The 17,560-nt window shown below is 30.7% G+C and overlaps 1 protein-coding gene across 1 annotated transcript in view; it reads left to right on the forward strand.

Annotated features, from left to right (window-relative positions):
• The window catches only part of LOC107436928 (sphingomyelin phosphodiesterase), a 58,539-nt gene that overhangs the window by 30,920 nt on the left and 10,059 nt on the right, over positions 1–17,560 (forward strand). Inside the window, exons 6-9 of the mRNA XM_043049794.2 lie at positions 2,667–2,836; positions 5,505–5,615; positions 10,693–10,773; positions 15,532–15,619. Coding sequence (XP_042905728.1) covers positions 2,667–2,836; positions 5,505–5,615; positions 10,693–10,773; positions 15,532–15,619 — 450 coding nt within the window. The remainder of the gene's footprint in view (positions 1–2,666; positions 2,837–5,504; positions 5,616–10,692; positions 10,774–15,531; positions 15,620–17,560) is intronic.

Here is a 17,560-nt window from a genome sequence, read left to right on the forward strand (position 1 = left end):
TATATATATATATATATATATATATATATATATATACGTATGTATATATAGATACGGCGAGAGGTAAACACAATAATAGAATTAGAAAATAAAATAAACCAAGAAATTTTAATGATTAAAACGTAAAGAAGTTCTCTTCAGGATACATTCTTCAAAGTAGGGATATTTCGAAATAAAGAAAGATGAAAATTATTCTCTCTCTCTCTCTAAAGAGTAGCGTCTCACGCAAATAAATTTTTTTTTTACGTAAGTATGAAGTCTACAGTTTTTAATTTAATTTTGATAGCAATTTTTTGTACATGTGATAGGCATATCCTTCTTCTTTTCCACCGTAACCGGATGATTTTTTTAAAGGGAAAACAAATACATATAAGAGAATGTACGTGTGATGATGAAACTATGCTTTTTGGAAAGAGATTCAAATTAAATTGGAAGTATAAATAGACATTCTAGTCTGCTTTATCATTTCAAATAATTTAAACTGAGCTTAAATTTAAAGACGTCATGTTGACTCATATGATTGCTAAATATTCATGTCACAAGACGAGTTATCCTTACGAAAAGTTTAAAAAATTCAGCATCTGTTAATGAAGGTTGAATAATTGTAAATTAAGTTATGAAAATTTATCTTTATTATTAAATTTGAATATGATATTAAATTATGCTTAATGAATTTTGTATTTAGCTTCTGTTTGAAATAACTGTTTACGAGGAAATTTGTTACTAAATGAGAAAAGTATTTTTCGTAGAAAAAAATGAGCATCTTTTCTTTAGTATTGAGTTGTATTGAGTTGTATTATCTATCGATTATTGCTAAATCTGGGAAACTGTTATAGCAAATCTACAGATTAACTAGTGTGATCCGTTAAAGTGAAGAGTCTATATTTTTCATATTTTATTTAGGTAGTGTGCGCATGAATGGCTTCTGTTTTGTATATGTTTAAAAGTCTGCTTTGTTTATCGTTACATAAATTAATAATATTAAGATGATTTTTAATATTAAGATGATTTTTAATATTTTAAACACTTTAACTATTAGTTCATACCTAGTTCTTTATTTATTGATGTTTTGATAATTAATTCTATCAAACAATTTGCCGATTGTTCGATTTCATTTTCTTAGCTCATTAGAAATAAAAAAGTAAATAAGAAACATTATATCAATTAAAGCGTACATAAAAGTTGTTGTTGTCCCAGCAGAGTTATAGTACGAGGATCATTTTTTTGTAAGGGAGTAACCTTTTGTAAATGGAGTAAAATAAACTTTATTGTTGAACGTAAATTGTATCACAAACTAAAATATAGACATTTTTTCACTTCTCAACATATTCACCATCAGCAGCTTTGAGACATTTGTCAAGTCGTGGTACCAGCTTTCAGTTCCGATCTTCAAAGAACTCTGCCGCCTAATCGTTTAAATCACTTAGAAACTGTTTCCATCAACATGTCACCATTTTCCAAGAGCTTTCCTCCAAAAAATTCTTTAATTTTTGGAAACAGATGAGAGGTGCTAAAGTAGGGCTTTATGGCAGATGATTCAGTACTCCTTTTTCATGACAGTAGGTCGTCCAGATCTTGAAAATTTGTTCTTCCTTCAGTGAAAAGGCTACACAATTTACACATTTCCCTCTCATTCATTATACTTTCACCATAAAATTCAACAAGCTGCCGGTGAATTTCAGAAGGACTAATTTTTTTGTTTACATTTAACAACTGGATCACTGAACGCACTTTGCAATCGGTGGGATTACTAATTGACTTTGTGACAAACGAAACAATATAATCATACAACCAACACCGGCAGAGATGTGAAACGTAATAACTGCGTAGTGAGAGACTTCCGAAGAGTTGCCGACCTTAAACTGACGTCTCTTGGACAGGATACGTAATCGGTATTTACTTTAAAAATTAAAAAATGACCCCCACAGGTAATGTGAAAATTATCAAGGTTATTTGCATATTACAACATTCTGGATTAAGGTCGCAACGTTGACCACATTGCCGCCAATATGCCATTGGTCACTAAATTGTGGAGTTTTGATCAGCACTACTCCTTGGGTCCCAATGGGCAGCTGCAGGAATATTTTACTTTTATATTGCACACACCTACTACACAAAAATATCTTTTAGTCCATTCAAAATCTTAAGCTGTACTTGGCACTCATTTCCCCACGAAATCACGTGATTTTTTTTTACGAAACATGCAATCTCAAGTTTTTGACAGACGTCTCATTGATATCTGTCAAAAAATGTAACATTGAATTATGATAGTTCTTTACTTATCTGATTTCGAAATCCTTTGCTCACTGTATGAAGGGGTGGAAGTGAATCTTATCAAGTGAATTTCCTATGTTCGATTACTGTCGATGATTGAGTCGACTCATTCATTGATATTCCTTACATTGTATTTAAAAATCAAATAAGTTAATCGATGTGTAGTTTTTTACATAATTCGCAACTTCAGACAATTAAGGCTCCTGCATTTTCGAAATTCTTAGCTCAAAAAATTCTCAATGAACTGTTCCATCTACAATGAAGATGATTTCGCGAATTTTGAGTATCCATTTATTTACATTGCTATACCAATGTTATTGTAAAGAAAATAAAAATGGCTCTAAATGTCATATGAAGGGATGATATGGAATGTTTAATAACTCTCATTTCAGATAGATTACGTTCTCTGGACAGGTGATATCCCTCCTCATGATGTTTGGAATACCACTCAGTCGGAGCAGGTGAAATTGCTTCATTTAGTGTCACGAATCCTTGCACGACAACTGCCAGGTGTACCCATTTATCCCGCTCTCGGAAATCACGAAAGTGCCAAGATTAATAGGTGAGATATCAAAGGATATTCATTTCTTCTTTATCTCAGGGAATTCGAAATAGTTCCTTTTATATTTTTATTGCTTCCACTCTATGTTTTGTTTATGAAGAGGGACTCAGTGCAGTGGTCACAAGATTGGGGGAAATGTAGGGTGTACAATTGGGAGTTATCGGATTATCTGTTTTATCGTAGTTAATTGAATTTACGCTTATAGCAACAGAATTCGCCCGCTTGGTAGCCAAATCACTTAGGATAAAATAATATTTTCTGGGCTCACTTGATTTCATTTTTAGATAATAATAGTTAAAAATATAAAATTAGCGCAAATGTAATATTATTCAGATAAATAAAAATACTGGCGCAAATGAGCACGAATAGCCAGCCCACAATAGGGAAAAGCTCGGTTCTAGTGTCATAGAAGGAGATTTTTTGGCTATGAATTGCTATGCGATATTCAATTCTTAAGATGTACCCTCTCTTCCCCCATGTTTGTATTCGCTGTACTGAAACACACTATGTATGTAATTTCCGCCCCGCAGTAGACTGATCGTTAAGACACGGTTCCCAGCTGAAGACCGAAGTCAAGCATCACTGGTTGCGGTCAGTGTGCGGGTGGGTGACCACTTCGATCAGTCTGTGTAGGGGCTGAGGGTGTGCGGTATTGGTTCTCGTTAAACTGTTCTACCGTACAGTGCTCGACTTTGCGTGCTGGTCACTGGACTACCGAAGCGGGAGTGCCATCCCTTCTGCAGAGGATCAAAATTGTGACGGCATGTCTTCGGATCATCCTTAGGGATGTTTCCTAGACCGTCGCCAATAGTCCATTGTGCAGCTCTAGTGCGACGTAATTAAAATACAACTACAACAACAACATGTAATTTTTCAGGAACTATATATTTTCCCACCAGTTTTTCTTTTAAATTGGTACTTTATTGCGTTTTTTTTAAATACAGCATTTTAAGAATATAAAGTTAAACTTTAAGTCAATTGGAAAAAAAAATAACGTCAAAGTTGCTCTAGTACTGAACTCAAATTTGCTCTATAAATCAATCTGCATATCTTTAAAATAACTATCACGTTCGGAATTTGCGTTAACTTGGAATTAAATTTGGATTGCAATTTGAATATTTTGAAAGTTAGCAAAATATAACAACGACCTGATTTATTTTCAAATATTTAATTAAATGGCTTATTAAACTTGAAGCCGATGTAATTTGTTAATTTTTTATTATAAGAAACAGTCTAATAATATTATTAAAAACATTTGTTAGATTATTGGAATTATATTTGTACTAAAATATCAAGTCCAGAAAGCCCACGAAATATTTAAAAAGAATAGGTGTATTATTTAGACTTAATTGAGAAATGACAATTAAAGGTGTCTTAGTCTAAATGTTCTCTCAATTCCTACATATTGTGGTTAGTATCGTCAATGAAAAATGAATGATGCTGAAGTCAAATAAACGAATAAAATGTGTTTACGCATCTAACTGAACGTAATTCGATAACAAGTTTACTGCCGGAGGAGAAATTTGCTGTAGGTGATTAGAAACGAGATTATTTGGAAGAAGTGAATTAAAATAAAGAAATTAAAGCTAAAGTTTTGAAACAGATTCCATCTTTAAATGGATTACAACGTAGTCAAAGTTGTTGTGTTGTTTCTAATGACAAGCCAAGCTCGCCAGTCATTGGCCTTATTGTGAATTAAATCAGGGAGGTGCGTCTTTCGTTTCACAAGAGATCACACTGCAAGGGTGAAAGAAAATCTTTGCTCAAAACCCCGCGGATAGATGTCAGCACCTTCCAATCGTGAGAACTATTCCTCAATTTAAGCTTAGATCTGAAGGGGAGGAAAATTTTGTCCAGATCCCTGTATCCATGGTACTATTCAGTGATCGACCACCGGAATTTTTTTCCGTTTTAACAGTTATTGCGAGCATGTACATTTCAATGTACTGGGGGGGGGTCTTTATGAAGTCGAGGTCCTTTGGGCAGGAGTATGATTCTTCAACCACCGGGCTACCACGCCTCGGTTGAATTGCATTTACTGCCGTCACTATTTGGATATTTACTAAAAATAGTTTTTTAGTATGATAGTATGAATTGTAAGAATAAAAATAGTCATTTACTTCTGCAATAACAATTAGAGTTATAATTATCATAACATCAAGAAGTATTATTAATAACTAAAAAATGTAGCTGTAACATACTGTATGTAATATACTTTAATGATAAATAATATAAAAAGAGTAATGGATTTTAAGAGTGAGAACTAACATTACGTTTTTACGTTAAAGTGTTTTAAAGTGTCGTTGAGTAAACTAACCCAAACTAAATTGCATTAAACAATTATCTTTGTAAACATTATCTTATGATATTTTTTTTCTTGAAAAAGTAAATTAGAAAAAAACACAATAGAGTGAATAATTTTTTGTGCAAATGTTTGAAGCAGGTACATTGTAAATGTAAGACTGTGAAAAAAACATTGTAAAATATCCATTTTACTCTTTAAGAAATTCTTACGATCAAGCGTGAAATCTAAAGGTGAAATTAAATCAACCGAGGTAATATTACTTGACTGATTTTTCCATCTCCAACTCTTAAGGGAATTGCCCTCTTTTTATATGAAAGAAAAGAATTAAGCAGTTTAACTCTTTTCAAAAATTTTTTTTTTCAGTTTTCCTCAACCAGAAGTGAAGGGAAAATTCTCAATACAATGGTTGCATGAAGAAGTTACTAAAGCATGGGGGAAGTGGTTACCTGCAGATGCATTGAAAACATTAAGGAAGTAAGTTCATTTGGCTTGAAAATTACTGCCTTTATTTCTGCTGAAATTGCAAAACATTATGACTTAGCTTTTTTACATTTAATTGAACCTCAATGAATTATGCTCTATTTGATATTGGCAAATATCGACGTGTCTTTGTTATTTCGTTATCTATTTTTGTAATACAAGGTTGATCAATGTTATAAGATCATTTTCTTAAGCTTGAGTTGTGGTTATACGCACTGGCCACCTCATTCACCAAACTTATTAAAGTTTATTGTCATTTATTTATTATCTCCTGAGAAAGTTATTGTCTCTTAGTTTAAGAGAGCAATGGCCACCTCATTCACCATACTTTAATAAAGGTTATTGTTATTTATATATTTATTTGATTTATAAAGTTTATAAAGTTAATTTCACATGACTATAAACGTCTGAAAATTGGTTGAGTTAATATGCAATTGAATAAAGTAAGAGACAGATGTGAATAAGTTGTTGTGTTTTGTCAAGTTAAAATACGTTCAAAATAAAATGAAATAAAAATAAAATTTCGGTGTCAAAAGCTATGTTTGGCATAAAAATAAAAGGACAAAAGAGAATTAGGGGAAAAGGAATGGTCTGCAGGATATTTCGGAATTGTTGGAAAAGCTTTCTTGCAAATGAGGTTAGAATCTTGTATGCACAGTTTTGACCACTTTTCGACAAACTAGAGTACTCAAAGTTTTACTGGAGCTCTCACTTCTTTTCAAGTTTATTTTATAATGATTCAAAATTCTGTCAAGTTTATCATTAATCATAATTATGACACCTTTTCAACAAGCTAGATTAAATAACATTGGGAAACCAAGTCTTTGTTGCATTTATACAAATACTTGATCTTCTCTAAATTTGGGTGAGGGGGTTTCAAATATGCAATCGGTTTCGTTCTCTAAGCTACAGATTTTTTTTTAAAATGACCTTTTTTGCCTATTTATTTTTGAAATGTGTAAACTTAATAAAGGTTATATATAACAGGGAAATGCATAAAGGCTGCAATAAACTTCTAAGGGAGTTACGGCACATCATTTGAAATCAGCGATACGAAAGTATCATATGCGACAGAAAAAAAAATCGTTTCCCAGAGTAGCCTAATAACCCTGTTTAATGAACTTATTTTAAATATTGAATCCAAAATCCTGTTTCTCACTTCCATTTCAAGTTTCTAGTTTTACTTATTTTTACAGTTGCCTAATGCTTCTTTACGAGCAATTAAAGAATGATAAAAAGGATTAGTGTGATCTTCAGAACTTGAGTTAATCTATCTTCATAAATTCAAATTTATCTGCTATCCCAACGCTATCACTCAAAGAAGATTATCGTGAGAATTAGGCTTAATGTCGAATACATAAAGCAAAATTTGAATAAGTAAGATTAATAAAAATTATACAGAAACAGTTTAGGCTGATAAAAATGAATATTATTTTAATGAGAATTTCATGCGACAATGCGTTAAAAAAATAAATTCTGATTCAAGCTGAAATCAAGTAAAAAAAATGTTTCTGAAATTAATAACTTTTTTAAATATTCATTCTTTTTCAAAGTGTTTTATTAAATTTAGTAAGTTAAAAACGTGATTTTGAAATTTTCAGAAATCTATGCAATCTTCAAATTTTTGTCTTCAGTTTTTGATTATCATTGGTTTTGGACAGCTCTGAAAATCTTTGTATACGCAGAGGAAAAAAATCCCAATTTACAGCTCTTATGGCATTTCACCTTTTGTGTCAGATTTCAAAAATAAACCCCATCTTTCCTTCAAGGAAGATAGAAAAATCACTTCCTTTCACCATTTTTTTAAACCGTTTAAACTTTCCTACTCTACAAATGATGTGCAGATCATTTGAGGGGAAATAAATTGTTGTTGATATGAAAAATAATCTGCTGATGATGTGATAATTTGCAGTGCCTACTGCCGTACAGGAAGGTTTCTTTTACCAAGTAACGGTTAATTTTTGACCTAGCCTTAGAACAACCTTTTTTGGCTACTTGGTGCGGAAGCTGAAAAATGTGTATTCAGCGGAATCCCACAATAATTTACGACTTCAATCTTCAACTGTGAATACTGGAGTGTGTCTACTACTGCAAAAATACAATTCCATTTCACTAGTATATGAGACATGTTAACTCGATTCTATGGAGAGGTACCTTTTCATAGATGAAGGCTGACAATGTCGATAACTACTCCTCTCCCCACATTGGTGACTCGGACGTGATGAGAACCCGCCTACCTTTGTAGAAACACCCACTACGATTCGAACACTCCTATCTTGAGAGTAACGCCCATTTTGATCTGAACACGCCTACTTCGATGGATGGTCCACATGGAACAGTTGACTTGCTACTTGTGATTGCGACATTACACACCTCCTCACGCTGTTGCTACTCAGTCTTGATCACACACAGCGTATACATTCGACTGCTAAAGGAAACACAAGAGAGGCCACGAACGTGAACTTAATACAGCTCTTCCGGCTTCTCAAAAAACAGCAGTGAATCAACTTGTAGTATCAGTTCATCGAGTTCTGTCACAGATTTAATTCTGGTTGGGGAGTACTGTAGTGTGTCTACCACTACAAAAATACATTTCCAATTCACTAGTATATGAGCCATGTTAACTCGATTCTATGGTGAGGTACCTTTTCATAGATGAAGGTTGACATTGTCGATAACTACTCCTCTCTCCACATATACTATTTCATTTCCGTTCAGAATAAGCAAATTGTATTAAAAAATATTTTTAAAATCAGAGGAATTTTTAGAAATCAATGTAATCCGCAGAATTATTATTATTTTATTTATTTATTTATTTGCTATTTTTTTTGTTTTTGATTATAAATGGTTTTAGACAGCTCAGAAATGAGAATTTATTTCTCCACAAATGATCTACTGATCATTTGTGGTGAAATAAATTCTTGTTGAGAGGAAAAATTAATCTGCAGATGCTGTAATAATTTGCAGTGTCTGCTGCCGTGCAGGAAGATTTCTGTTACCCAATAACGGATAATTTTTGACCTAACGTTAGAACAACCTTTTATGGCTACTTGGTGCGAAAGTTGAAAAATATGTACAGAAGAATCCCCTAATGAATTTACGATTTAAATCCTTAACTGTAAATTTTATTTCATTTCGGTTCAGAATAAGTAGATCGTATGAAAAAAAAATACTTTTAAAATCAAATATCTAAGAAAAAAAAACAGAATTCTATTGTAATATTGTTAAGAGTTCTTCCCTAATAAGCTACTTTCTGAGGGTTTTCCTACTTTAATATTTATTAGTGAAACATAACTATAGTTACAATAACAACTTACATCGTACTTCTAAACTCAATTTTATCTTGACATTTTTGAAGTAGATCTGAAAAGTAGACTTCTCATTGAATGTATGTGTCAAGTTTGAAAAATGGAGAAAGAGACTTTTACTAACTCTCATATTTTTTGAAAGATAGTCTAGTAATCGATGACAGCTTGAAAATGTATACGTATATCGGTATTCGCATTTATTTCCCATAAATATTAACTTCAACAGAGCACTTTTGTTTCTTGTTTTGACGGAAAAGCGCATCACATAATCGAATTTTCTACATTATTGCCTATTCCATAGAAAATTTCAAATCTCTAGAACATATGAGAGGACGAATATACTCTTTTTTTTATTCAAATTTATTTATTACACTGAACCAACTAAAAATTTGTAAACAATGTATAATTGAGTGATTGTCGACCGGCCTGTGTAGGGGGCAGGGAACTGTCCTTGCATCAGAAAGGTCATGGGTTCGAATTCCGAACAAGGCATGGATGTTTCTTACTCTCTCTGCTTGTTCAATGTCCTTTCTCCTTTGTGTGTGAATGTGTGTGAATGTGATCCGCTCTATAAACGGGTTGTGGTTGTGTAAATGGCGTGGCAGAAGTCGAATTCCTGGCCATAGATGGCGCCTCTGAAAGGCTGGAACAATCGCACCCCCACTGCGTAAACACGCATACAACAAAGAAAAAAAGAAATGAGTGATTTGTTTGTCTTTTTTTCCCAACTCTAGATAGATGGTAATTGATGATCATTAGTCACCTGTTACCATTATTAATCATTAAAAATGCCTGAGGCACTGAAACGCGCAGATTAAAATAAACCTCAACTTAACTTAACCAGAGACCAATTTGGGTATGAGCCTAAGCTAACCAGGGTTGAAACCTCACTATGAGTTCGAAGTTCAACCAGTTTATGATCAGGTTTGAATTTTATAAAATTTATGAAGCCAAAGCGTCTTTTTATCGACTCCTGACATTTTGTTCTAGCCATTGGTTTTTAATTATTTAAATAATAATAATGAAAAACACAATTCAAGGCATGAATTATCAAATATAAAAGGCTTCAATCCTCAAAAAGGTTCTAACACAAATTCTTATTTTAATATAATTTAAAGATGGAGAAATATTTGCTATCTAACTTTTTTATTATAAATAGCATTCGTTATTTAAAATATTTATTATCAAATCTCTTACATTTTAACGCCTCGCTGTTATATTAAGTTTATTCATTCACTGAGACAAAATGCATGGTCAAAACTATCCAGAATATGGAAAAATTTACAGTGTTTCTGACTCTATAGGAACATCAAAAGGCTTGGTAACTGTTACCAAAGCATTATGGTAACGATTTTGGTAAAATTAACGATAAAATATAGTTTTATACCGTGTGAAAAATTTTGGTAACTGGTCAAATTTGGTATTTTATCCTAATATTTAAGATTATGGCTTAAAAACCATTTATTTGGTTAAATTTACTTATCAATTTTGTATTTTTGACTAAATGTTTGGTAATGAGTACTAAAATTTTAAAAATCAGAATTTTAGGCAAGCCATTACCTTACTGTAAAAGATTTATGGTAAAAATGGAATTTACGTATGATGCACCCAATTGACGATACTTTTTATACCGTGATTTAATCCGGAATTTTCTATAGTCTAGATATCCGACCCTGAAGGTTTTACGTGAAATTAATATTTTTTTTCTGAAACTTCGTAATATATTGCATTTCTTATAATGTTTTATGTAATTTCTTTTTTAGGGGAATGTATTATGCAGTACGTATTAATCCAAAATTAAAGCTTGTGTCTCTGAATATGAACTATTGCAACACTCAAAACTGGTAAATATGTATTTCATTTCCTCTGAAAACTATAAAAAATGAAAGATAAGATGTATTGTATGAAAAATATACAACTATGCGTATTTCAGCAACATAAACTTTCTTCCTCATCCTTGATTTTTTTTGCAGTTTTACGCTATTTGTACACATTACCTGAAACTAGTATCCGCTGATCATAAAACTTTTTAAAAGTTGCCAAAAAAGAGAATCAAGCATCAATAATTTTATGTTTTTCTAAAAACTATTGCTTATTGAGTGTTATTTTTAGATTACATTGCTTTTTTTAAGAAACCAAAATAATTGAAACAATATGCAGTTTAAGCTAGAGGGTAAGATTTTTTAAGCCTTTTAATACATCAAATGTAAAATAAAAAGAATTAGAACCGTTTTTATTTTACTTATAAATAATGTTTATGTGTTCCTTAACATGTGAAAAACATTTTATCAGCGTATTTAAACCGCAGAGTTGTAAACCAAATTTCGTGTTTAAGTACTGTTATAAAAAGGCATTTTCAAAATAAAAAAAGTGCATTTTCCTCTTTCCAAAAATAAATAAATAAAGGAATACCATATTTTTATTGCATAAACATCGAAATAATTTCCGGTCTAGGATAAATACAACGTGTAATTGAATTTTTTACCGAAGAATTCTTACTTGAGCTTGGAAAACTGATTTGTTCCTATATTAAGCTCTTCCGTAGCATCTCTTAAGGAATTTTAACTTTGTTAAAATGCTTTTTTAAAATACCATAAGAAGATTTGAAGTTCATTTTTGAAAGAAGTTTTTTTAAACCTTCCTTTTATAAAATACTAAAATGTAATTTTATTATAAAATGAAAGCTTACTACGATTTTAGGCATACTTAGTTAGGATATGTACATATATTCTTTAATATATAAACGCACTAACATTGTTCGGTGGTCTGTTAAAAATAAATATTTGAAAGATAGTGCTATTTTGCATATAAAAAAATCTAATTTTGCAGAAGTGATAGGTTTTAAATGTTTTTGAATTTTTGAACTCTTAAGGGTTCATACGCTGCTCTATCATAATGGAAGAGGCATTCTCAGTTTTTAACATTTCTTAAATTTATCAGAAGATTATTTTGCGACTTTAGACTTGTATAGTTCATGCAATTTTTCAAGCTTAGCAATAAAATTTAAAGCTTTCAGAGGTTCGAGGGACGGACAATAAGTAATGAAAGAAAAGAAGTTTTTTGAGCACCTTATGCCAGAAAATCAAGCAATAAACTTGTATTGATTACTTCAGTTTTTATTTACAATTACTGCATAAAATATCGTAAGCTTATCTTAAATATTTATAGAGATAGGGGCATTTGTGTAAAAAACTAATTTTTTTGGCTTACGTTTTTCAATATAATTTTAGTAGAGCAATTTAATTTTTTAAAAAATTTGAATAAATTTCCCTTAAAACTTTTCAAGATATGATTATTTGAAGTAGTTCTTTTGCACTGCGCATGAGCGAAAAAATTGTTTTCATAATAATTTTGTAGTGAATCGTATTTGGCGATCATTGAAAAAAGTCTTATTTGAATATGTTAAAAACGTACGAAGTTTTGAGCAATTTAGTATATAAATTTTGTACTTCTTAAAATCAAGCTCAAAATGATCTGGGGTTTCCCAAAAATTTTATTTTGCAGTATTGCAAATGAAACTACCTTGTAACCAGACAGCAAAAACAAAAGAAATTGTAGAAAACCCCTGATGATTTTGAGCTTTATTTTAAAGGGAGATTTTTGATTTTTTAAGATATTCAAATACGACTTTTTTCATTAGTTGCCAAATACGATTTACTACAAAATTATCGTGCATGTTTTTTCGCAGTACATGAGAACTACTTTAAATACTCAATCTGGCGTGATTTCAGGGATACTTTTTTCAAGATTAGAAGAAAAAAAGTATTTTAATTAATTATAAATTGCTTCAAAAATTTTGCTTAATTTTACGGAATATTTTTAAAGTTACAACAAAAAAATATTGGACAAAAATTAGTTTTTAATAAAGTTGTTCATGTCTCATTCAAGCTAGAAATACGAAATTTTATGTAGTGGTTGCAAATAACAATTAAAGTAATTGATACAAGCTTATTTCTTGATTTTCTGTCATTGGGTGTTTAAAAATACTAGTTTTTTTCGCAATTTATTGTCAGTCTATCAAACCTCTGAAGGCATTAAACTTTATTGCAAAGTGCGAAAAATTGCATGATTTAAATAATTCTTAAGTTACAAAATAATCCTTTGATAACTTTTTGAGAAATTTAAAAAAAATGAAAGCGAAATTGTCTCTTCCATTATTGTAGGGTAGTGTATTTGTAGCCTTTGTTTTGTATTGAAATTCAGGGAACTTAAGAGAAACCGTGGAACATTCAAGACTTTTCTTTTATCGTTCAAAATTTAAATGTTTTAAAGAAACTGTTAATTGACATTAATGTTGTTTGGTAATTGTTGTAGAAGTATGTCAAATTCATGCTTTTCTTTACTTCTGTTTATCAAATTGTTATAAAAATTTCCTGCTCTAACATTTTATTAAGTTTCAATTTGTAATTAGTTTTATTAATACATATTTCATTCATATTCGTCCATTACAGTTATTTTTTCCTTTGGTTTAATATGAAACAGTAAAACATAAATTATATACTGTAAACTAAAATAATATTGAGTATTTTAAAAATCTATAAAAATTATTGCATCATCTTTACCTCATCTTCACAACGTCGAATGAACCAGGTCTAACTTCTAACGAAATGCTGAATTAATCTTTGTCTTGATGCTTAAATTTAAATAATACTTAAGCTGTGTGTAAACTTAATAAAAAATATTTAATAACAATCACATATGCTGTTTTCAAAATAAGAAAAAATAATAAAAATAAACATAATTTCCTTGTTCTACAGCTTTCAAAAAATTAACAATGAACAAATCAAAATGTTGCTCCACGCGTCGATTTCCCCCCAAAAGTAATGATCATTTAATTGAAATAATTAAACCAAGTGGTATTCATCCTTTTTATTTATTTACTTCTCATTGCTGAACAGTTTGTCCAGGCATGGGAATCTTGAAATTAAGCGAAGTTTTAAATCAAATTGGTTGTTAATTTCTAGGGATAAATAACCTGCACTTACGTTACGTAGAGAAAAAAAATGTTTTTAAGATATTGGAAAATTAAACAAAAATCTACAGATGATCGACAAAATTAAAAAAAAAAGAAACTATACTTCGAAAATTAAGTGTGTAGGGAAATAATTTCTAAAAGTAGGTCTCAGTCGCCGAGATTACTCTCCTAGGGAAATTTTGGCAACCATAACATCATCAAGCTCACACCACTTTTATTTAAATTTGACAACTTTATTAAATACAATTTTTGTATGTCCTAGCCAACTGGTCATAGAAGAACATCTTGATCATATCAGATGTTGCCGCTAACGCAGCTGTTTTAAGGACTCCAAGCAGATAAGAATGAAAAAAACGAAAAAAAAAATGGTTTTCCATTTATTACCTACTTGTTAAATGGAGTATCATTTGGCGTCAAAAATGTAGATTAATTTTCATCATTATTATTCAAGTTTTTTTAAAGTGTGTCTTCTATACAGTAGATATTTAGAGCAGCCATGGTGGCTCAGGGTATAGAGCGATTTGATTACCAGAGATCAGGGATTTGATTCCCAGAAATAACTGCTCGATACTAATTCTGCTTCTGACTTGCAGCAACTACAGTTCTGACGTAAAATATCTTCAGTGGTAGACAGATATAGCTTAGAATTCCCTTTGTTGTTGGACAAACCTCGGGTCGTTTTAGTAGTTTTTTTTATCGCCGTGTAATGCAAAAGTGGGTTAGTGGTATCAAAAAGTCCTCCATGAAGGCTAGTTTGTACCACAGCTTGATTCAGGAGTTTTCTTTCCCTCTAGGTTGGGTCCAAAACTACAAGGATTTGGATCTGAACACTAATAGTCGTAAACTCAAAATTAAGTCGGCTGTTTAACATCGGTTATAAAATAAGATAGATACTCAGAACAATTTCTGATAGTAGGTTATAAAATAAAATAAATACTTAGAGCCATTTCTGATCGTAGGTTATAATATAAGATAGATACGTAGAGCCATTTCTGATCGTAGGTTATAAAATAAGATAGATACTTAGAGCCATTTCTGTTCATAGGTTATAAAATAAGATAAATACTTAGAGCCATTTCTGATCGTAGGTTATGAAATAAGATAGATACGTAGAGCTATTTCTGATCGTAGGTTATAAAATAAGATAGATACTTAGAGCTATTTCTGATCGTAGTTAGCGAGTGTTTTCTTGACAGTAGAAAGGCGCAAAAGTCTCTCACAGAATGAGAAAAAAGAAAAGACACCAGATGCATTTACAACTCTAAATCATAACTCTAGTTTTTTCTCTCTTTTATGACCATTCTTTCATGTTATTTTATGGCCATATATTTGTAAAATAAATACCTTTTAAAAATTTGAATAATACTGTAGTTTGATCAGAAATTTTTTTATAGTGTAGCTTGGCCTCTTTTTAGGCTGTTAAGAAAAGAAACATAGTTCGATACATATAATATTGTTTTGTCGTGGACTAAGTTAGAAATAAATGTTGTTAAGTGTGGTGGACTCCGAGATATTTCTTATTCAGGCAATTTTAAAGCTCAAATTACGTTAGATACAGGAGCTTTAATTAAGAACTAGATATTTTAATTTCGAAATTTTGAATAGTAAAAAGCTTTTCCGTTTATAGGTGGATGCTTTTGAATTCAACAGATCCCGGAAGAGAACTGGAGTGGCTTGTGAATCAGCTCCAGGAATCAGAACTTAAAGGAGAAAAGGTATTAATTATATTTAAGGGAAAAAAATAATAAATTTTATTTCGAGGAGAAAAGTTATTAAGTTTATTTAGGGGAGAAAAGACATTAACTTCATTTAGAGAATAAAATGTATTAGTTTTATTTAGAGAAGAAAAGGTATTAATTTTATTTACAGGAAAAATGGTATTAGTTTTATTTAGAAGAGAAAATGTATTAATTTTGTTTAAAGGAGAAAAGGAATTAATTTTATTCTAATGAGAAAAGGTACACATTTTATTTAGAGAAGAAAAGTATTAATTATTTTAAGAAGAGAACATGTATTTATTTTATTTAGAGAAGAAAAGACATTAATTTTATTACAGGAGAAAATGTATTAATTTTATTTAGAAAATAAAAGTTAGTAATTTATTTTAGAGATCTTTGGAAACATGTAATTATTTACACTTACTTAAATTAACATACATTACATACATTTTCAAAATACTATTTACTTTATTTATTAATCATTTTACTTTTTGAAACATCATTCACTAAATTGAATGACAGTTTAACGGAATTGAACTTAAATTTCTGTTTAAGCCCAGAAAAACAACTTCCCTTTTTAGCAATTTTACTATTGTGCTTTTCTCGCACTTTTATTATAGCTTTTCTTGCACTTTTCTTTGGTCTTTATGCATTTTATGAGCACTAAAACACTGATGCACTAGAAATACTATATGATATTTTATGATTCTGGTTTATTTTGGGAATTCTATTAACGTAATAAAATGCAAAAAATGATCTCCATTTTTTGGTTTTAAAAATCAATTTGCTTAATGCAATGCAATTCAGGCCTTTAAATTAGCTTTTCAGTGTCCATTATTTATCTCAAGGAACCGTGAAAACAAACGTAATTACGAGACATCCTCATATTCACTATTTTAACGTAATGATCAGTCTTTTGCAGACGACAATGAAAGAACAAATTACACAAATTGCCACACCCCGAAACTATAATTGCCAAATAGTTTCTTTTCCAGAAATTCCTTTAATTGCGAAGTAATGCGTATTGTTTTCGTAACCCAGAAAATTGTATTGATTTTCACAAAATGAATTAAAAAATTCTATTAAACGAAGATGTTTACGTCGTCAGGTGCTATTTTGCTATTTTAGTTTTATTCGAGCTATAATATGATTGCTTACGAAATCCATTGATTTTCTAGGCATTTGGATGCCCAAAGGGAATTAGTGTGAATGTTTATTTAAAAGTACTTGAATCTAGGAGGATCATTTATTAGGAAGCTGACGCTGAATTTCATAAGCATTGAATACAACACGAAGTTTATGACTCATTTGTTTAAAGGTTCATTATTAAAATCGATTTGAAGCTGTGAAAGTATTTTGCTTATATTTTTTTGAAAATAGGTGTCAAAATTTTCAAGAAATGAAATACATTATCTAGCAAATTGATTAGCTGAATATTAAAATATATTTAAAATCAGAAGTAAGAACAAATAGTATGTTTATGTTAAATCAAATAGCGTTTCAGTAATTAAGTATAAAAACAATTAACACACATACACACGCATATATATATATATATATACACTGCTGGACAATTGCTAAGGACGGATAACACTATCATCCATAGCAACCACAAAATGAAGGGAAGCAAAATGTGGAAAATTAGAATAAGTGCGGGATATAGTAAGAAGGGGTATGCGTATGTAAATTTTTTTGTCCACGTTTGTTCATCACGTGATAGCGCTGATAAGAGCTTTAAAGGTTTTGACGCGTTGTGGAGAGTTGTTGTTTCAAGTCAAATTTTTACAGGAAAGATTTAATTGACGAACTTGAAATTTTCGGCATGTCTTCCCGATATTACTTAGATGATTTTAAGCGTGGCCGAATTATTGGAAAGATCGAAGAAGGGCGAAAAATAAGAGACGTTGCCAGGGAGTTCGACATCGCTGACGGTGTTGT

The sequence above is a fragment of the Parasteatoda tepidariorum genome, chromosome 2 (genome assembly GCF_043381705.1).
Source record: "Parasteatoda tepidariorum isolate YZ-2023 chromosome 2, CAS_Ptep_4.0, whole genome shotgun sequence".
Taxonomy (NCBI): Eukaryota; Metazoa; Arthropoda; class Arachnida; order Araneae; family Theridiidae; genus Parasteatoda; species Parasteatoda tepidariorum.